We start from the raw sequence: 21,823 nt of genomic DNA, 5'->3' as shown, positions 1-21,823 counted from the left end.
GAATGCAATTTAAAAGTTTAAAAAAGGGGTCAAAATGTAAAAAACCCCCAAAACAAAACAAAAAAAAAACAATACACACACCTTATGTAAACAGTTGTATCAACACATGGGAAAATGTAACACAATAAAATAAAAAAAGGTCCTTATGCACCCTTTAAGGTGTTTGGTTCTAGTTTTATAAAATCAGTGCCTTTTTTCACCTCCAAAAGAATAGGAGTGAATTAAAGACTGAAATAATTGGTTTGAAAATATAGCTTAGAATGGCAAATTGCTTTACAGACTATTCCGCTGAGTCATTAAGAAACCAAGATATTTTACCTTGATACTCAGTCTTTCCCTTGAGAAGATTCCAGAACTCCTTCATCCGGCTGCTGTTTGTATTGATTCCTTCCTCTAGAATCGTGACGTGTGACGCTTTGCAGCCCAGGTCTCTTTTAGTCTGAATAAATGAAGCCAGTTCTGATGCCTACAAAACATACAGCAGTCATGTTCTTTGAGAGTTTCCTTAAAGTGATACTGAGCATTGTGTATCTTTATAATAAACTAATTTGTGACTGACATCTATTGTATCTATAGTTTTTATTAAAAAGGCTGAATTTGCTGAAGATACAGCCTATTTATAATAAAAAACAAAAAACAAAACTACAATACTAAAAAATATATATTTTTGAAGTAGTACTTTATACAAACCACAATACTTCTACATTAGTAGTGCATTGTACTGAATTAAACAGAAAATGCGTCTAATAGCATTATATTGCAAGTTTTGCAGTGACACTGCAGTATATGTTTGCAGGAGAAACCTTCATTTGGTATGTATTAAAGTCCCTATTAAAGTCAATGTTGAGTTCCTATACCTTGGCCTTTTCAATGACGTTGGCAAACTCTCCCATCCATAAGTAGCAGTTCTCTGGAGTGATCAACAGAAAACAATCACCACTATTCAAAGACTTGGCTATGGGCTCCACCAGTCTGACCTGGACATGCCTGCGACCTGGAGAAACACAGACATTGTCAGTAATATTGCTCACGGGTACATGGATTAAAAGTTCATCAGTGAGTCAGAAAATAAAGACAATTCAGTAAGCACCAATACAAAAGGCAATGTTAATTTCATTAAGATTTATTGTTTCATACCTTTAATCTGGATCAGCATCAGTTTGTTAAACGGGACTGCACTGTTGTTTGTAACCTGTTCTGTGGACTTCACATTGCGAAGGTTCACCTTCTTAAAGTTCTCTTTGCTGGCTAGACCTGCCAGGGCCACGTCTGCATAGTTGGAGTGCTTTGCCACTGGAAGAAGACAATGGTAAAAAAATAAAAGAATCTGTAACAGTTCATTTAATGCCCGATGTTCCAATACCATGTCAAACAAAGTTTATGAGAAGTGGAAGTTGTATACAAGCTATGTATTATAAGCATCTGAAACATGCTGCTATCTGAGCGAGTTCACTTACTTCTCTCCACTTGGATCCTCTTGGACTCGAGGACGCCCACGTTAAGCCGCTGCTCAGTGTACTCCTGCCGGATGTCTTCCCGCGCTGCCAGGGCTTTCAGCGGGTTGCGGGAGGCGCGGGTTTTCCGGGCCGGTCTCACTGCGCGTTTATGCTCTGTTACTGTGGACGTCAGCCTGGGAATAGGCAACATGATACATAGTGTTACTGAATGGATTACGGAACACAGGAAGTAAGTTTTAATTGCAGTACAGCAAGGAAGAGTAAAAAAAAAAAAATACACCAAAGGCAGACAAAATCATTCTGTCTTCAAACTTGAAGCCAAAGTCTGCAGGCTACCAGAAGGATGAAATCATTTGACATGACTTGCTTTGGAGAGTGTGTCTCAAATATGGCGCTGAAGTCCTCCTCGATCTCCAGAGCATTGCTGGAGGTCACCACGCTGGACGATGTGCTGTAGAACTTGCTGAAGGTCTCGTCATCATCCAGTTTCATCACCTCCTTCACTCTCTCTGTGGTCACTGTGATTGAGGTCTCCTGGAACCCGATCCCTGGAATAACAACAGTTATTATAGTGAGTACAAGAGCCTCCCTCTGCTCTGTGCTGCAGGAATAATGTTTCTTGTACAGTGAGTATAACAGCCTCCCTCTGCTCTGTGCTGGAGGATACACTGCTCATGAGAGGGCAATAGAACCTTTTATATTCGCTTTATAAGAAATGCTCCTCCACCACATTCTGGAGAAGCGTTTCTTGCATATGTGACTGTTAATATATAAACCACATGGGACAGAACCAAATGGTGCCAGAGCAGGTGTTGTGTGCATGAAATAGAAGAGCAGTGTAGCTCAGGCGAGAAAGTGAAGGTGGGGGGAATGACCTAGAACATGATCATTTTAAAGCTTGGTTCAAGGACTTTCCAACAGTAATTTATCAGCAATCAAGCTGTTCCACTTCAGCTGAAACGACTGGACTTCATAAGCTTAAAAACACAAAACAAAGAAAACATAAACTCCACAAATATAACAGTCGAAATTCAGTGGAAAGGATTTTAACATTGTTTAAACTAGGCGCTCTGGTACCTTTATTGTGCAGCTTTCCCAGGAAGGACTCCAGTTTATCAAGTCTCTTATCTCCCTCAACCTCCACACCAGACCTGCTGGAAATCTCTGCAAAACAAGATTAAATATATTACAAAATGTTGTACTTGGCTAAACAATTTACATGACCCTTGTATGAGCAGGGCCCTGGTGCACAGGGCCCTGTGACAGGGAGAGAAGGAATCTGAGCTGTAAGGGAGCTGTGTAAGGGTGGTGGTACACTTCCCCAGAGGCTGCCCGACCTGATGGCAGTTCGGAACGGGAAGTCGGCCATTTTGGGAAAAGAATGTAGCTGCAGTACTGTTAAATGAGTTTGGGGCACAGGGAGGACTTTGGCAGTACAAAGGGGATGCAGCTGCACGAGTACAGACCCTTAAGCTGGGCGGTTTGTTTTGTTTTTGTTGGTGTCTTGTAGAAGATTAGGAACCAGGTAGCTGCAGCCGGAGGGCCAGCACAAACACCCACAGCACTGTACTCACAGGACAGCACAGCAGCATTGAACACAGGCCACTTTTCCATGCACAAAGAACGGACCATAATTGTTGTATGAGCTCGTCTTGTTTGGGCATTGAAAACCAGCCGCATAACAAAAAAATAAATAAATAAAAAAACAAACAAAAACCCCCCAAAACGATTAACATAATTTAGATGTTTCATTGAACATCATGTAATCAAATTAGAACATGATATTGCAAAAGTCTACCGGAAACCAGAATAAAGTAGTACAGTATTTCATGTTGGATCTTTTAAATACTCTGTTCTAACTGGTCAAAACCGGTCACATGGGGGTGTGAATATTACAGCCTATCCCCATGGGTTGGCACTTCTTTTCAAAAAGGGGTGAACCACTTGTAGATATAAATGTTTTTACAAGTTTTTGTTTTCTATTTAGTTAGTTGACCAATTTTATAAGCATAATAAGGCATTTCAGGGTGTGGGATATACTCTAGCATCCACACATCCACTTTAATAGCCCCAGGCAGTTAAAGCCACTTGGCTTCGCCTTGTGACTCATAACTTGGCTTGCTACTTTTCGATTTTAAATCGGTAAAGCTTGTGAAATGTTGAATTCCCCAAATTGCGACTGAAATAAATTTATATACGATAAAATCCGATAAAACCACTCACTATTTTTTTCTTACCAAAATTATAATTTATAAATCATCAGTAGTTTATGTAGTTTTTATACTTGCTATCTGTCCCGTCTCCGTTCCGCTCTGAACGGCTAGAGGTCGCTGTCAGTCAACTCAGTGGCTACTGTAGTTTCACTGTCAGTCATTTCATCCTGTTCTGACAGATCTCATTGACTGAAGCACCGCGCGCTGACTGTGCACTTTCATTTGCCAGCTACAGCGCTTGTCATTCAAAACGCCTACTTTGAAATTAGTGGGTTAAGGTGTAGGTAGGCTTTTGCTATAAAGCTGATTGGCTGTTCCCACTCAATCGTTTTCTAATAGAGTATATCCCACACCCTGTCGTGCCTTACTGCTTACTTAGATTTCGAAATGTCACACTCTAATTGTCAGTTTTTTGATAAGTATATGGAAAACTACAAAGCGGTATGTAATTCAATATGTTAATGTAACATTCAGCACGTTTCATGCGACAAAATTAGTTCATTCTATAAGGTGATGCAAAACGTTTTTGGCCGTAGCTGTAGAAGCATCACATTTTATAAGCCTAGTTTGTGGGCACCTTCACTTTGTCGCACTGATGATTTTAAATAACAGCTCTTTAATAAATAATGCTTATAGATAACATGGCTTTGTTATTTTATATGTTGGTCCACTGAAGTAAATTCAGGGGAGTACAGGTAATGTTGCTACTGGACAGGTCTCACCTTCCAAGGGTTTCACTGGGGTTCCTGTGGTTGATTTCTTGCAGTGGAATATGGGCGCATCCTCGTGTGCTGATACTGGAGACACTAAACCTGGGGAGAAAGATAAGGGCATTAGTGTTACAAAATACACCCCTACCCTGAAATTTCTTTTGTGTTACAAGAACCAGACTAATAAAAGCTGTTGATTTTGAGGTGAAAGGAGAATGCATTAACCTACTGCAGGGCTCTTCAACACATCTGGTCCACAGGGGGCAACCAAGTGGCCCGCTGACAGTCAGCATAAATTATGAAAATTAACTAAAATAAATATGGAAAAGAAAAAAAAAAAACGAAAAGAAAAAAACAAAAGCATTGTAAATCAATTTGTGACTTATTTTTCTATCTGGCAAAGCAACCCTCGCATCGCTCACCCCTTTTTAAGTCACTAAGCGACTCACGCAGCCAATTCCAGAGTTCGACTGCGGGTGATTTTAGATTTTTCTTTACTCGTGTTGCTATTAAAGGGTTTCAGAGGACTCCAGAAGACCGACATTGATAAATAAAAAAAACGATACACCGCACCCTACACAAACATTGGTCCGTACTATAGGAATATCTAGCTACATCTAACATTATCAGCGCTATGATGCAACAAAACCTGCACTTTGTGGAGATAGCAAAAAACAAACAAACAAACAAAAAAACCAAACAAAACAGACCGTTATTATTGTTTTTATATATTTTTGGTAATAGGGGAAGTTAGCAGGGTTGGAGGTACAGGCAGGCATGAACGCGTTTAAGTTCAACACCAACCCTAAATAAAATGTTGTTCCTGATATTAAGCAGCCGTGGTGTTTAAAAATAACAGAAGCCAGTTTCCAATTTAGTGAAGTCAGCTACAATAATTTGTTTTCATTTCTTTATTGAAATTAATGTTCAGCTTTTATATTGAAGTTTGTTGTGTACTGCTCATTCAATTAATCGAGTAGTGTATGGATTTGCTTTTGGTTTGTTTTCGTTTAACACATCACATTGAGTTTGTCCTGTTTGTTTGTTTTTTTTTTTTGTTATTTTCTGCTGTTTTCTTTTTTGCTATCTTCCTAAGGTCATGCCATTTTTAAAAATGTTTTTCCTTTTCTTTTTGGCCGGTGCTATATTGGCATTAAGTTCGAAATTTGCAGAAGCCATAGCTCGATTCTATTTTATTTGTCTGCTACTACTTTCTGTTCACTATACCACTCATTTATCTTTCCCAGATGGGATCTTGATTTTCGGCATTGCGAATCTATTTATAATAAGATGCAAATTCCGATCTCCTGCATAATAAGCAATAATTTATGCTGTTCGTAAACTTGCAGTGATATTATGGTAGCTGTTCACGAAAAATAACTGTTTAGTACATCGCTCGCAAAAATTATACGAAGGACGGAGACTACAAATTTGCAGTATTTACAAACACGTAAGTAATATTAGTACATAGAACCCAATGCGTTTATTGTGCAATGCATGTGTGTCAGTAAAGGAATACAATGTGATTGATGTGACTCGAGGAAAGAACTGCAATTTTTCGCATTTAATCTCACTATTAACTGTTATAGTATAAACATTTATACTATTATATGTCAGGCACAAGCAAGGGAGCTGTTGCTGAGTGAATCTCCGTTCGAGTGAGAGACTGCGAGCAGTTGCCAGGTCCGCTGTTTTCCCGCGGAATTGGGCTACTTTAAAAACACAGCCACGGGAAATATTAAGGAGCCGCGGTTTGAAATGTAATTAGATTAGTGGTATAACATTAAAAGATTGAAATGTTTTCATGTTTGCAATATTGTTTGGGATACAGTACCAGCATTAGTATTTCAATAAAGGGATCACTCTGTAATTCCGTTGCTGGTCTGGTCTGAATGTTGATTTGTCCTTTCAGAGCTTCCGTACGAATTACGTGTTAATAATAAGCTTGCTTTCAGTTCAAACAAATAATTGGGCTGTTGGGCTTTGTTTTAAGTGGCACACTTGCACATTGTGTGAAGAAAGTTTTTTTTTGTGTACATTTTTACTTTTTTTCAGTCACATCATCATATATATAAATCAATTTATCGCTAACCACCACGCCGCCCCTAGATTCATACATAGTATATAATGATACTCCGTTAAATGTTCATATTGTTCTATTATTAAAGTACTATTCATATGATAAAATGTGCAAGTCTAATATTAATATAAAGTTATATAATATTTTTTATATTGCTTAAAACTGTACAGAGCAAAATACTTCTGGCCTGCCTACTCCTAACTTTTTTCCAATCTGGCACCCTTAAAAAACTCGTTGAAGAGCCCTGACCAAGTGAAAAAATACTTTTTTTTTTTTTTTAAACAATAAAATCTTGTAAAAACATTTTCATTTATGTTTTGATCTTTTGACTGATTTGTCAAAGAAACCATTGTTAATTCCACGAGATTTTTCATTTCAACTTTACGTGGCTTCAACAACTCAGAGCTCATATTTAGCAGCCAGCACAAATGTTCTTAAAGGAATAAAACCATTTTAACGGCAACTTAACTACAGCTCGGAGCAGGTCAATCATCGTTCTGAGCAACTTCTTGTTAGCTTTGTTCCTTTGTGCAATTGTATTGCTTTCCGAATAAAACCCCAAAACAGTTTTAACTGGTGCTGACAAAAACATAATTGCCTTCCGGAACTTGAGACAGTTACATATTCAATATGTTTAATTTCTCCCTTATGTTTCTCCTATGAAAAAAAAAAAAAAAAAAAAAAAAAAAAAAAAAACAAACAAAAAGAAAAACCTCTCTTTGCCATGCGCCCAGCTACAGTGAACTGTGTGGAGTCGTTGAAGGCGCCTTTTCCTTTCACTTTCCATTGCTGGTCCTTGTCCTGCAGGGTCTGCATTCTCTCAGCGAGGGTCAGCTTCGTCTCCACCTCTGTCGTCACTTTCTTTAAAAACAAGGAATCCTGGTTTAATCCTGCTATTACTATATTATTTAGGTCATGGTAATGTGTCTGAAATCCGAGACTTAATCAATATCCAGTGTATTTTATTATTATATTATCTTTAATAAATCAGTGTTGTCCGGCAAAAACAGCATGGAGAAAGTGAGTTGCAACATTGAGAAGAGGACAACACTGTATTGATTAAAGTGTACGAAAAATGCATGGTACAACACAGTACAACGGCAGACTTTATGCTTTGTATTGATGACAGAACTTCAATTTATAAACAAGCCACAGAGAACAGTTGAGAACCAACAAGCTAGATGTTAAAATTTGGGGTTGGTGAAACAGTGCCTCACTTTTATCAAACTGGCTGCAGGAACATGACTGAATAAGTTAGACAGTATTCAATATCTAGCACTATGGTCACACAGAACACTTGAACAACCCAGAAGCCCTTATAGCTCTGCCAAACTTCAGCTTTATTCTTCTGTCCCTTGGGATAGTTTGAAGAGAGCATGTGGAATGTCACCTTTTGTCTCCAGGCAGGGAGAGTGTAACCCTGCGTTGCGGAGACCTCTTGTGCCTCATAGGAAAGAGTAGTCTTGAAGGAAGAGAGACAGGAAAGAAAGAAAAGATAGATAAAAGGAGAAACTTGGAAAAACAAAGACATGACATTAATAAAAAGCTGAGAGACACAAAGCCACTTTTTAAGGAACAGTGACTTGAAACCTGATTCCAGGAGACCGGGAGACCTAGTTTGAGGAAACTTTGCTGTATCAACCCTGTCTCTCCTAGTGTACCGTGCAGTAGCCTGAAACCTAGACTCCTGAAACAAAGTTGCGAAGCCACCCAGTTGCTCTGTGTTACCTCAGCTGTAAATGTACACTGATACTATATAATGGAAGAAGAAGAAGGAAATTATACAATAGGAATTTTTATAGCAACTTTATTTATTGGGTCAAGTGCCTGGATTGACAGAGCAGTATACATTTTTTAGGATACAAGTATTTTCTGTTTTTGGATGTTAATATTAATGACTAGTTTTCTAGTTAATTGCATGTCTGTGACAATGATGGCTTGTGGTGACATCAGACCAGGAAGAGAAATACTGTACTGCAAGCTATGACGCGCTAATGCACATGTTTATTATAAATAAAAAGGTTGAAACTAAACTATACAAAACACTTTCCAAAATAAAACAGCACAGTGGCCAAAATAGAAATACAAGTACAGTGAACAACAGGTCTCATGCTGTATATGAACCAGTAAATTAGTTAGTTTTCTAGTTCTCTTTACCTTGTGTTCCTCCTATGAACAATACCCATCCCAGAGTGAGCAATTCCCACCTCTTTGATGCAGCTGTGCCTGGGCTCGACTGCTTGTTAGTCATTCAGTCGAACCCAGGCAGTCTGCACATGAACTGCTTTGACAGTGAAGGCAATTAACCCTAAAACACCTGTGCACAACAAACATACATTTGAAACAATAACACCACATAGCAAGGCTTGCTACTTTTCAATTTTAATCGCTAAAGCGTGTTTAACGTCGAATTCCCCAAAAATATGAGTTTGACTGAAATAAATGTACATAGATTAAAACGTTGGTAAAACCACTCGCTATTTTTTATTTTCTTACCAAAAATAAAAATTTTGAAATCATCTCTAGTTTGTGTAGTTTTTACACTTGCTGTCTGTCCCGTCTCCATTCTGCTGTGAATGGCTAGGGGTCGCTGTCAGTCATCTCAGTGGTCCCTTAGTAGGCTACTGTAGTTTCACTGCCAGTCATTTTATCCTGTTCTGACATATCTCACTGAAGCAGTGCTAGAATGCTCTCACTTGTTTAAATGACTGTCAATCATCAAGACACACCAACTGTGCACTTTCATTTCCAGCTACAGCGCCTGTCATTCAAACCACCTACTTTGACGTTAGCGGGGTTAAGTTGTAGGTAAGCTTTTGCTATAAGTATACGGTGACAGTTACTAATTTGACTTGAAAATGGGGCGCAAGAGGAAAACACTTTGAGTATTGCGCACAATACACTGTGACTGCTGAAGTCTCTACGTCAGGACGAAGCGGGCCTGTCTGACTTGCCTTGCCTTCCAGTCCAGCTGTGCTGAAGCAGGAGAGGGGTGGAGCTCAGACTCTGAATAAGTGCAAGTTAGTTCTGTTCAACTATCTAATGTTTTGTTCTGTGCATATTAGTTTTACTTGTAAATGTATGCTATAAAAGTCTGTGTAATATACTTTATTTGAGACAATTGTTTAATGCGTGTAGGATCTTCATCTTTACAAGGTATAGCTCTGCTGTGATCAAAAATGTTGGTAACCATGGTTTTGTTGCATGTTGAATATGACAAAGGGGTTACTCTAAAAGAGATGTTTCTCAATGGCATAAAGTGTCTTTTTTTTTAAAGTATAAATGTTGATTTCACCCGTTCTTTCCTTAAATTTAAAAAAAAAAAAGGTAAAATAAACATCGATAATAATCGTCTATTTGGCAAAAAAACAAAAATCGAACAGTAGCAAACCTACACAGAACAGAAAACACACACAATACACACACGGGCAGGGTGTACCTCACCTCAATGGCCTACATTGATTCAGTTTTAACTCGGTTAAAAAAAAACAAAAAACAACATTTAAGAAAGTAAACATTTGGAGCCTTTTTAAATCTCCACATTCTTTCTGTGAACTAATCATTTAAGAAACACTTTTTCCAAACTAAAAGTTGAACTGGGACCTCATCCTACATCAAACAGACTTGTTAAGTAACTTTCAAGTTTCTCCAAAACAAATATCATTAAGTATACCAAATCCTTTCTTTTCTTGAGCGCTAAAGGCTATATAGTCATGTTGATGACATGAATAGTTGCACTGCACAATTAACAGTATATCACTCTGTATACTGTATTTCTCATTTTTCCCATTTTATTCCCTAAGACACCAGAGACACAGATATTTATTTAGGCAAACTGCATTTTATGGTGTGAATTGATGTAACTTGTGTTGCCTGTGGCCCTGGGGCGGCCTTGTACCTCCACTGGCCTATTCAGGGAAAAAGGCCTAAATAAACACAAATTTGTTCAGGTGGACAGCAAGGCTGGAGAGGAGGATTTCTCCCCCCTGATCCACAGTGAGCTGAGCAGTAACGAGACTGAGCCATTTCCTGTGTTCAGTGATGCGGAGCGGGGTGACCTAGCTGCTCAGGGTTTATTAGATATACATGTTAGTGTAATCGAGAAGCACGCCTCATTGCTGCAGCGACCCAAGCAACAGTGCTGGTATGTAGTCCCAGTGTCAGAATACAGAAAGGTCAGCAACACACTACGGAAGCAGGGCACTTGAAGCACAGATTTACATGAGTTAGTACGTCAATATACCAACCAGCGGGGCTCGTCTGTGCAGACGCTAATGCAAACTGTGCCCAAAGAACTAAAGGAGTGTCCATGGGTCATTGTTAATTTAATTCCTCAACTCTCACTTACAAAACCAGTAGACCATAAGAAGAATAATGCATGGCTTGTTTGGTCCACAGAAAGACGGTCAGACCTGCTTTCCAAAACACTCAAATAAAAGCTCCAATCTTTTTCAATGTCTTCTTGAATACATTTACATTTGAAAATAGGTTTTAAAAGGTGCTCTAGATCCAAGCCGTTTTTATATTTTCTGTTTGTTTCACTTGTAACTTTACTAATCTGTTGTTTGGTGTAGGTTATGACAAAATTAAATTCAGAACCCTGTTTTGTCAAATTCGATTAAAGTTATAGTAACAAGTGTAAAACGTTACGGTTGTTGTTTTCACTGAAACTTTTGTAGTTTTATAGTGGGTAAAGGCTTTAATGCTTACCGAATTGCTCTGCTGCCAGCTTTCAATATCTAGGTTAAGTAAACATTTCACAGTTACATACTGTAACTACTGCTACATTAAACAAATAGTTGTATAATAGCTGTTTCTAGGCTTAGAAAAAGAGCCAAGGGTATGTACGCAGTTTAATGAACAAAAACTGCTAAATAAGCACCACGCTCCTGTGAATGTCAAAAAGTAGAAATATGTAGCAAAGTTTTAAATAACATGTTTACACAGATAATCAGGAATAAACTAAAATAAAAGGGGTAGCGTCTCGCTTTCATCTTGGCAAATTTGTCAACACCAGCCTGTATTTGTAAGTCTAATGCTTTTGCTAGTCGGGTTAGCTCGCAATAACCACAATATCGCTTCCACTCATGCCCAGTAGCAGCCGGTCCACTGTGAAACAGACATCATAGAGCAGCTATGCACTGAAAACGCACAGCTAAACCTCACTGTAAAATCAATGGTACTTTTTCCTTACAGCATGTATAAATAATTGTACCTGGGTGTCAGCAATATTAATAGTTTCTTCCACAAGTGAATCCCTTCTTGTTGTCTCGCTGTGTTTAATTTCTTCCGTTTTCCACCTGTTGTGGTAAACATATTCGACATTTCCATTTGACTAATCATGATATCAATAATATTATATTGTAGAAACAATAGAAGGCAATGTCATTCTGTGTTGATGCCTTGAGACTCTGAGCGCAAGCAATGACATTCTTATTTTTATTGTTTGTTTATTTAGCAGACACCTTTATCCAAAGCGACTTACAGAGACTAGAGCGTGTGAACTATGTATCAGCTGCAGAGTCACTTACAACAACATCTCAGCCGAAAGACGGAGCACAAGGAGGTTAAGTGACTTGCTCAAGATCACCCAGTGAGTCAGTCAGTGAGCCGGGATTTGAACCGGGGAACTCCTGGTTACAAACCCTTTTCTTTAACCACTGGATCTCACAGCCACAGATTACATCACATAGCAACCGTCGCTAACTTCATTCCGGCGGGTTATAGATTTTCTTATATACATGATATATGTGATTATGTTATGTATCTGGTGGGGCCAATGTTTTTTTTTCCCCAAGTTTTCTCCCAAATTTAAAATGGCCAATTATTATTTTCTATCCTGGTTCACCGCTGCAACCCCCTGGTGACTCGGGAAAACGGAGGCTGGAGCTCCCGTCCTCCGAAACGTGCTCCTGCCAATCCGGCATTTTTCGCACTGCGGATCCACAGCGAAGCCACCAGACCAATAGTGCCGGAGGACAACACAGATCTGAATGGCTCCACTGCAGACCCGCAGGCACCCTGTCAGCCACAGGGGTCACTGGTGTGCGTTGATTGCCCTGCTGACCTAAACCCTCCCTACCCAGGCGATGTCCCCTGGGAACCAACTTTTACGAAAAGGCGGACTGGGAAATGCCAGCAACAACTGCGACTGTTTAAAACATGCTTTCAAAAGTTCTTAACAAATTGCTGCAATTGTAAGTGTCGCAATTTTTTGTGAATCTATGCAGGAATGCCCATAATTACATATTCATCTAGGCTTGAATCGCAAACAGAAACTGCTGCCGCAAAGCATTCCCTAAAAAGTGGCAGATAGTATTGCACTTGTTTAGTACATTTCACCCAAGACTTCCGACTTGTTTGCAACTGGTTTGCGACAGGCGCACAACTTGAGTACACCTACCCCTTTATGCTTTATTTTTTTATGATTTTGCTTCACGGGAAGAACAGTACATACAGAGAATATGGCCCATGAGTTAGTAGCCGTGACCGTGTCACTTATGAGTGGTTATGGTCAAACATACTTGTTTTAAGATTCCCTTCTATGTAAAACACTAGTCTGGAGACACAAGCTCAGACCCAATAAGCCAATGACCCTCAACAAATGTGAGTTGCCCAACAAAAGTTTAATACATTCATTTACATCTAGAAGTTAAAGCAGCATGCAATCTCACCTGGTTATAACAGACTACATACTGGGATTTAGTGCTCATGGGGAGAAAGACAGAAGAATAGACTGGGTCCTAGAAAAAGAAGGAAGGAGATGTGAAAAGGAAAACAGGGCCTATGCTTTCAATTCAGTGCAGTATATTAAAATCCCACTTTATGGGGTTCTTTGTCTTTCAATTGTAGCCTCGACAAGCCTTTAAAATATAACTAAGAAGTGTACTCATAAAACATACCATTGCATGGCAGTCCAATGCACAATGGCTCAATACTAAGGCATGGTAGTTAAAGGTAGATAAAATACCATAAACTACTGGCAGAACATTTTCATAATTGGACATCAAATGGCATCACAGTGGTAATGAAAAGACAATTAAAAAAAGCTAGTGACCCCAGTGTGACATCATCATTTTAGTTAAGCAGCTTCACTTAAACTATTCATGTCTTGATTAATCTCTGCAGAAAAGTGCTTCATCCAGTCTGAACTAGTCAGCTGACATTTGTGATTCCTAGTCTTACTCGACCATTTCTAGACGCATAATTGAAAGAAGCACTGAATCTAGCTTCTCTACGTATCAGACTAGATTGTCTAAATCCTTACCCAGCACGGAGTGCAGACAGTGGTACCATTGGTATTTTCGCTCTCTACCTACAGGGTGAGGTGGGGAGCAGGGAGAGAAGGAGAGAAGGAGGAGATCGAGTGAAGGGGATATCATGAGGTGAAACGCAGGTAAAGCATCTGAAAAGAGAACTGGGCAATGAAGTAATAATAAAAATTAGAGTGAATCAATGAGAAGAATCTGCTGCAGGGTACAGATTCATTCACCTCTGGGAGGCTGCTTTCAAAGTTTCCAGTGGACATTGTAATTAACATCACAATATATATGTATGGCCACTTTTGTAGACTTTGTTGTAGTTTAACTACATGTACTACAATAACAAAGTGTACACACATGAAAGCACCAACTGAAACATGTGTCTACTTGACTACTTAACTTTGTTATATATTTGATATTGGCTTGGTTTACATGCACGTGAAATTAAACTCCACAGTCATCACTGTGTGACATTGTCACGTGAATACATCATGAAACAGCAAAAGGACCTCCTTTTGGCAGTGCGACTTTAACGGCAGGGTCAATCGCTTTCTCGCGACAAAAAAATAATAGTAAAAACCCATGTAAACCGGAGCAGGAAAAGTGCTTGTAGCTCACAAGGTTTCAGCAGTCAAGATCCAGTTCTTCTGACTTCATCTGGCGTAATCTCTAGCAGAAAGGTCGTACAAAATACACCGCCCCCAACACACATACACACACGCACACACACACACACAAAATTTATATTAACACTAGAAACACTGCAGTTACACTCATACCTACAACCGCCAACGGCAGTCAGTATCACGGTACATTGTGAACATCATCAATATTAAAATGAAAGACAAACTATCGGATACAACTCAAAAGTTTTATTCATGCGCGTCACATTAAACATCTGCACAGCCGAAACGGTGTATGTAAATGAACAATTAAACATAAAAGGCTTTATTTTCTAACTTACCACATATAAAGCACTACTTCAAAAAATGAAAAACTATAATAAAATAAATTTAACAAGAAACTAGAAAAGTTTTTAATCTAAAATGAAAGTAACGTATGATTTCTCTTGTGTGTGTGTGTGTCTCGCAGCACAGAATCCAGGTTGAGCTGCCACAGCCTGCACGTTTGCAGTTTTCTGATCGAAATTTTTCTGCTGAAGTGCTGTGGCTAGCTTCAAGATGAAATCTTTCTTAATGATATTTTCCCAGGTGCATTCCTTGTACAAAACAAAGGAATTGATGACTGCCAGCTCCAGTAGAGATAACAACATATATATATATATTTCCTGAAAAGTATGGCAAACACGCCGAGGTGAAAACTGTCATGACTTATGCATGTAAACGCCACCATTGTATTCTTGATTGTGTATTTGAAGTTAGCTATGTTTTATAGTTATGGGTTAAATCAAGTTTCTTTAACATGTCTCCTTTTAGATGGAGTGCAGAGAACATCTGCTACAGCTCAGTTACACATGACTGAAAAGCATGTTTTTTTTCGGCCTCAGCTATAAGTCTATTTTAATTGAATCCACAGCTCTTAAATTTTCTTTTATTTTTCTTTTTCTGGAAAACACACTTACTCCCAGAGGAGAAGCAACAGCTGCAGCTGTATGGACTAGAGATCAAATGGTAGAGCTCTAGCGCTACACATGGTCCATTTTCTGAAATATGACTAATAAATTACACCTATTAAAACTAATGGTAATGCTGCTTTCATTCAACCCTCCCCTTTGAGAGAATTTGAGTTCATATACCAAACTTCTCAGCTGGGAATATTACAATGTCCACTATAACAATCATACTATCATTTAACCATTTAAAATCTCTTAGAAACTGGACTCTCTTTCGATATTTGGCTGCCGGAGCAGGGCTGAAGTGAAGCTGAACCGTCTCGTCTCCCAGAGAAAGCCACAGCTCCTCTTGCAGCAAAAAAAGCACACACATTAGGAAAGATAACCACATAATAGGCCTAATATTTATTTAGTTATAAAAAGAATGCTGAATAACGTACCTTATAACCGAGAGCCTTATAGCGAGGGAGCACTGTACAGCTATAATTATAATATAACTCACGGTTTTAAGCCGCCCCATTGACTAACATGGGCGTGCTAATAGCCATAAAAAGATTGCAAATCTATGCACGCACTTCCAAGATGGCGGAGTCCATATCCTCTCTTCATACCGGTTACTGTGAATTTAAAACACTGTAGTAGCTGCATTTTTTAAATGCAAGCAAGCAATTTCCTTGATTTTTACCCTAGTAAAAACAACTGACTTTCAACTCTATGAAGTCACTGGTAACAAATCATGTTCTTGTACAGAATGTGTGCACCTATTCTCCACAACAAACACAAGCAAGTACAGCATTTAGGTTAAATCAAACACATTGCAAACTAGAAACATTGCCTCGCCACTCACCTCTACAGACAAGTTATCACGGTTCTCTTACAGCGATTTGTTTGGTTGTTCTGTTTTCAGGTTTACACAGGTTAATAATAGTAAAAATAACCTTTTTTTTCTCACAGCATCCTTAGGTTATACAGTAAAACAGTGCTGGAGGCTGTTTATTTACTCTCCATCACAGTTAACATCCTGACAACCTATTACACTTAGAACTTTAAAGTCTGTTTCAAAGCTCTTTTCAAAATGTCCGCTCTAGTGCACTGGAGTTTGAGATCTGTCCTGTAAATCACTGCGTGAAGAGCGATAAAAACATTTTCTGGCTTTTCCGTTCCATACCACATCATGGATCGCTATTGCTGTGTTACCTGTTTGACAACGTGGGCAATAATCCTTACACTATTAGAACACTAGAGCGGACATTTTGAAAAGAGCTTTGAAACAGACTTTAAAGTTATAAGTGTAAAAACTTGTCAGATGTTTTCAATAAAAAGAAAATTTACAAGTATGTTATTTAAACAGTTGTAGCCACACATGGGGACTTGCAATGCTATATTTTTAGAACCCCGTTACTCTTTAAGACAACCAATAAATACGGTACTCCTTTTTATTACACTAAAAAAAAAAAAAAAAAAAAAAAAACATGAAATAAAAATCAGTGATTAGTGGCTGTTGTATCGTAACATATAGTACTATTTACTGTCAACATTTGTTAACCATGAATTAACCAAATGAGTGAATTACTGAATTAAGTGAAATATCAATTGAGCACTGTAGTTTCAGGGGCTTCTATAGAAAATATCATGAAAATGGTATGCTGTGTTAGGGTATACTCAAGACCAGTCTGTCTTTCGTTCAGTACAGTTATTACTAAAATCTTTTGAGGCTCTAAAACTTTAAAAGACTAGGAGAGAAATGGAAGGGAAGGGCAGCTAACAGAGTTTAATGTAACACATGCGCACACATATTCTGTTCCTTCACACACTATCTGTTCTTTATGGAAAGGAGGTCCATACAGAGACGAGGGACGGGGTGTTCTGGCTGCTCCCGCAGTTTGGCTGCAGCGGTCAGCCAGAGACACTCTGAAAGCATCGCTCAGCTGGCTGTTGCTTTTGTTCTTCTGGGCCTCATTGGCAGTCAACTGTTCTTATCCAGTTTGTTTACCCTGCCAAGAAAAGAGGAGAGTCTGACTCTTTTTGTCTCCACGGTGCTCAGGTGTCCAGTAACATTGTTGAGGGAAACCCACCACCCGGTCCTATATATATATATATATATATATTATATATATTATATATATATATATATATATATATATATATATATTATATATATATTATAAAGACGATAAACCAAAGGCTATAAACACACACTAAAGGAAATCAGAATCATGGAAAAGTAATAGATCGCCAAGTAGTGAGAGACAGACAGACATGAAACTCTTTTCCCAGATTCTCTTAACTGATAAAAAATATCCTTACCTGTTCTTTAACAATCCTCCTTGGTTCGAGTCAAAAGAATCATTGAGCTCCTCCGTCTCTGAAGTTGGTGAACTGATGGCGGGTTCTTCTTTCACCATCTTGCTCTCCTCAGGTTCAGCAGGGGGCTCCTTGAGTTTCTTTTCCACAGTTATGAGAGACTGTGATGGCATTTCTTGCAGATCTTCTTTGGAGTCTGACAGACTCGATTTGTTTCTCTGCTGTCTCCAGGGTGTGTGGGCAGACTTTGCGGTGGTTGTTTCTGACGTAAATACATCTGTGTGTTCTGACTCTGAAGAGAGATCAGTTTTGCTGGCAGTGTGCTCGTCTTCCACCTCTTCTGATGGCTGAGTTGGGGGCTTTGTATCCTCGCTTGGTTTTTGCTCCCTGTGGCGTCTCCAGGGCACCCCTTGATTTGGGGTCCCTTCTTTGCGCTCAGTCTGCGTATCAAAAGAAGCCTCTGATTCAGGACTCTCCTTTTTGGCTTCCGGGCTGGTTTCTAGATCCGAGCTCATTGTTCGCTTTTTCAAAATGCCTTTGATTTCACGAGACTCTGAGTCTTTCTGAGGAGGAGTCTGTGGGGTCAGGCTTTTGATGGCTTCTGTGTTTTTGGCTGCCTCGCTGGCTGGCTTTTCAGCTTGACTCTCTTCCTTTGAGCGGCTAACTTCGCTAGGTTTTAAGCTGACCGAAAGCATTTGCAGTCTTGTTGGGAGGTGCATAGATAATTGAAGAGGGGGCAGCTGCACTGGGCCTTTCTGGAGCTACAATAAATCAGAAGGCAATCAATGAGAACATGCTGGAAAAGGCATAGAATAGAATAGCAATATGAACTAATAAGAACTTTTCCATAATATTACATTTTCCATAAGCAAAGAAAATGCTAACCCAATTCAAATAAATTAAATTCATATTCCTTTTCCACAAACCTCATTAGTAACTTTAATATAATAAGGTACTTAGAAACTGTAGTTGAGGCCAAACCATGCATGTGGTAAAGCAGTCCTACACTGCATAAAGAATTTAGCACTGTGCCAACTCCTTTTCTTATCCTTGTTTTGTACATAAAATTGACTTAGATATTGGTTCCAAAAGTAATAACAGTAGGTTAAAAATAACAGAAAGAACCGAGTACGCCCTACCTAGCATGCAGTGCTCTTTGTTGTGCTTGTCTTCTTTGATATGAAAGAGCCTCACTTCATAGGAAACACACAATTACATGACTCATAAGAGACAAAGCGATTGGGAAGAAGTTCCTTTGGAGACACTGAAATCTATAATTGCCTGTGAAGTTCGGCTCTTTCATAAGCCTTAAGGAAAGCATAGTGAACTGCACTGCATTAGCTTTATGTCCTTTAATCCATCTTAGGTGATCCATGATGAATTAACTTTCTTGTACCTAGATTCTATTCCTTTGTATTTACTAAGAGGCCATTTAAATAAAGTTAAAGGGAAATTACAACATATCTGTTTGCAATCAATACAACATCTATAATGTGTACTTGCCTTTACTTGTTATTGCTAACCAAATGCTTTGTCTGCTGTGCTGCAGATACAGGCACGTTGTGCCAATTTGGAACACCATTACAGTGCAATAGAAACTCGGAAGGCTCCATTGAAAAGTCAACAGCAAGATTTTCATTTTGCTCCTAAAACCTCTGTGCACACTTGCTTGAACTGTGATCAAAACAATTGTCATTTAATTTATTTCCCGTCTCGTGAATTCAGTCAGTGTGACGCCCAGAATTGTATTTTTTTTATGTTTTGGCTGCAACTATGTAGTGATTCAATGTCTTAGAATGGGCCAATATACCCTAGGGTTGCGAGCTTGACACCTACATGGGGCTCTGCAAAGGAAGTCAAACCAACTTGTTTCGTTTCACATCCCTCTCTCAAATTTGACTGCAGATTGTATTATACACACATTTAGAAATGTACTCTTGCCATTACACTGCCATTATCCAGGAATCTGTGAAGTAGAGGATAGCAGCTCTCATTCATGGCAAAAGAACAAAGACACATTCTACCCACGATAGAGCAGACAAGAAACCAGAACCTAAATATGTAGTTACATTTTGTACATATCTGTGTAAAGACTAGGATGTTGGTGGTTGGTAGGAAGCCACTTCACCACTAATTCATAATAGCTCTGAATATTGTTGGGGGAGTAGGTGCTTCTGTCCCGTCCATCAACAGCTAGCATTGTGTGTTCTTTCACAGAGCAGACTCTGTGCCAAGTTCATCTGTGCGCTGCAGAGCTTAAAGATCTAATTTCACTTGAAGGTGAGGGGGAGGACTAATGACTAATGCTCTGGCCAAATACTCCAGGAGTGACTAATCTGCCCCAGGCCCATTGACAGGACCTGTGCAGAACAAACATGGATTTTCTAACTGTTAAGCTCTATAAACATCTTCAAATAATTCGAGGTTATTGCATGGAGTGCTACAGGACACAGCTTTCATTGCCTGATTTAGGAAAGAGCACATAAATCCTAAGAAGGGATTATAAAGGGTACCAATCAAAATAAACTTTTAGCGCATAACAAGCCCACACAATGTTTTTCATACGACAGTTTAAATTATATGAACACTTGGACTACATACTAAGCACACTGATTGACCAAGACCCATGCAAAAATACCACCACAACTGCACTGCTTGGATCATATTACAAATGAGTGAAGTATACACAGGCTGTCGCGAGGACATGGTAGTACCTCACTGAGCTACAATGCTGAGCTGAAACCACCTTGTGCTAGTTAATCAATATCCAGCAATAGCTGGAAGAGACATAAGATGAAAATTCACTGAATGTTTTCTTGTGAGGGTGGACTGGGAAGCCGCCCTCAGCACTCTAGTGCCAAAACCAGAGTTACGCGGATCTACGTCATTCAGTCTGTAAAACCTAGTAAAAGTATGGGGGGGAAGCCCACACTGCTGCACGGCATATGTCCTGGACCGATGCACCCTTGAACAAAGCCCATGAAGTTTCCTGACCCCTAGTGGAATGGCTGGTGAGCTCCTCTGAAGGAGGCATACTGACCAGTTCGACTTAACCTTGCCTGTCATCTATTTAGACAGATGCTGTTTAAACAGAGCCTGTCAATGGGACTTAGCTACATAAGAGACAAATAACTTTTCTGACTGCCTCCAGCTTTTAATCCTGTCAACATAATATGCTAATGCTCGCAGTGGGCAAAGAGTATGGAGCTGGCGCTCCCTGTGAGATTGGAAAGCAGGATGATGGAAAGCCTCCAATTCCACCAACTCGTTAACATGAAAAGTGAAGATGGTTTTCAGCAAAAAAGCCGGGTTAGTATGAAGGGTAACCTTCGTTCTGGCCAGAATCAGAGCTGTACACTCGATGGGTTGGGGTGCTACAAAGTGCCCTACGAGCAGGTCATGGCGCATTGGCAGTTCCCACAGTTGGCCGCTCAGGATCTGCATCAGGGAGGAGAACCAAACTCTCCTGGACAGTATGGGGCTATTAAGAGTTCTCCTGTTCCTGCCTGATTCTTCAGACATAGCATTTCCAGCGCGAGCACTGGAAATGTAGGTGTGCCAGTGCATCTACTCCCAGAGGTCCCCCGTCTCCCTTTATTGAGAACCACAGGGGACAGTGTGCTGACTACTGACAGGCAAAGAGGTCTACCTCTGCTTTTCCGAATCTCTTCCAAATGATGCTCTAGACCTCGGGATGGAGCCTACATTCTGGGCCATGTGGTGGAGACTGGGTGATTGCACACCACCTGGTGGTTGATTTAGGACATCACAGACTTGTTGTCCATATAAACAAGCACGTGACTCCCCCCGAACCTGTTCCAAAAAACTCTGCGAGGACAAAAACATTTATGTGGCGATCCCTTCATGGTGGCTGCCACACCCCCTGCACTGCTCGTCCATTCCAAACAACCTCAACCCAAGTTGGATGCGGCTGTGGTGATGCTGCCCAGCACCACACCTAGGCGTAGATGGGCCGCCTGTCTCCACCAAGAGAGTGCCTGTAGACAGTGCCGAGACACTGTCAACAGGAGGTTGCGATTCAACACTGGCTGGTGCACTGGTTCCAGTGGTCTAGGTAGCTCCTGGAAAAGGAGACCTGGGCCTGTGGCAGCAAAATCCTAGGGCTGCTGTTTCGCCTGAGGTGCAGGCTGCACCTGTTGCCTAGGCGCGGGGTGCTTGAAAGCATGCCTGCCTCCGTGGAAAGCAGGTGCAGGCTGTCTCTGG

At 39.8% G+C, this 21,823-nt stretch overlaps 1 protein-coding gene across 1 annotated transcript in view; it reads right to left on the bottom strand.

Annotated features, from left to right (window-relative positions):
* LOC121324898 (supervillin-like) overlaps positions 1-21,823 on the bottom strand; it is an 84,654-nt gene that overhangs the window by 18,373 nt on the left and 44,458 nt on the right. The window contains exons 9-21 of the mRNA XM_041267099.1: positions 17,603-18,360; positions 17,110-17,182; positions 13,728-13,775; positions 13,135-13,203; positions 7,851-7,922; positions 7,174-7,321; positions 4,393-4,482; positions 2,535-2,621; positions 1,825-2,005; positions 1,458-1,630; positions 1,138-1,293; positions 858-994; positions 319-466 (exon numbers count right to left, since the gene is read on the bottom strand). Of these exons, the coding sequence (XP_041123033.1) occupies positions 319-466; positions 858-994; positions 1,138-1,293; positions 1,458-1,630; positions 1,825-2,005; positions 2,535-2,621; positions 4,393-4,482; positions 7,174-7,321; positions 7,851-7,922; positions 13,135-13,203; positions 13,728-13,775; positions 17,110-17,182; positions 17,603-18,360 (2,140 nt within the window). The remainder of the gene's footprint in view (positions 1-318; positions 467-857; positions 995-1,137; positions 1,294-1,457; positions 1,631-1,824; positions 2,006-2,534; positions 2,622-4,392; positions 4,483-7,173; positions 7,322-7,850; positions 7,923-13,134; positions 13,204-13,727; positions 13,776-17,109; positions 17,183-17,602; positions 18,361-21,823) is intronic.

Source organism: Polyodon spathula, chromosome 12, assembly GCF_017654505.1.
Source record: "Polyodon spathula isolate WHYD16114869_AA chromosome 12, ASM1765450v1, whole genome shotgun sequence".
Classification (NCBI taxonomy): Eukaryota; Metazoa; Chordata; class Actinopteri; order Acipenseriformes; family Polyodontidae; genus Polyodon; species Polyodon spathula.
The sequence above is the reverse complement of the archived record's forward strand: the minus strand, read 5'-3'. Positions and strand labels throughout refer to the sequence as shown.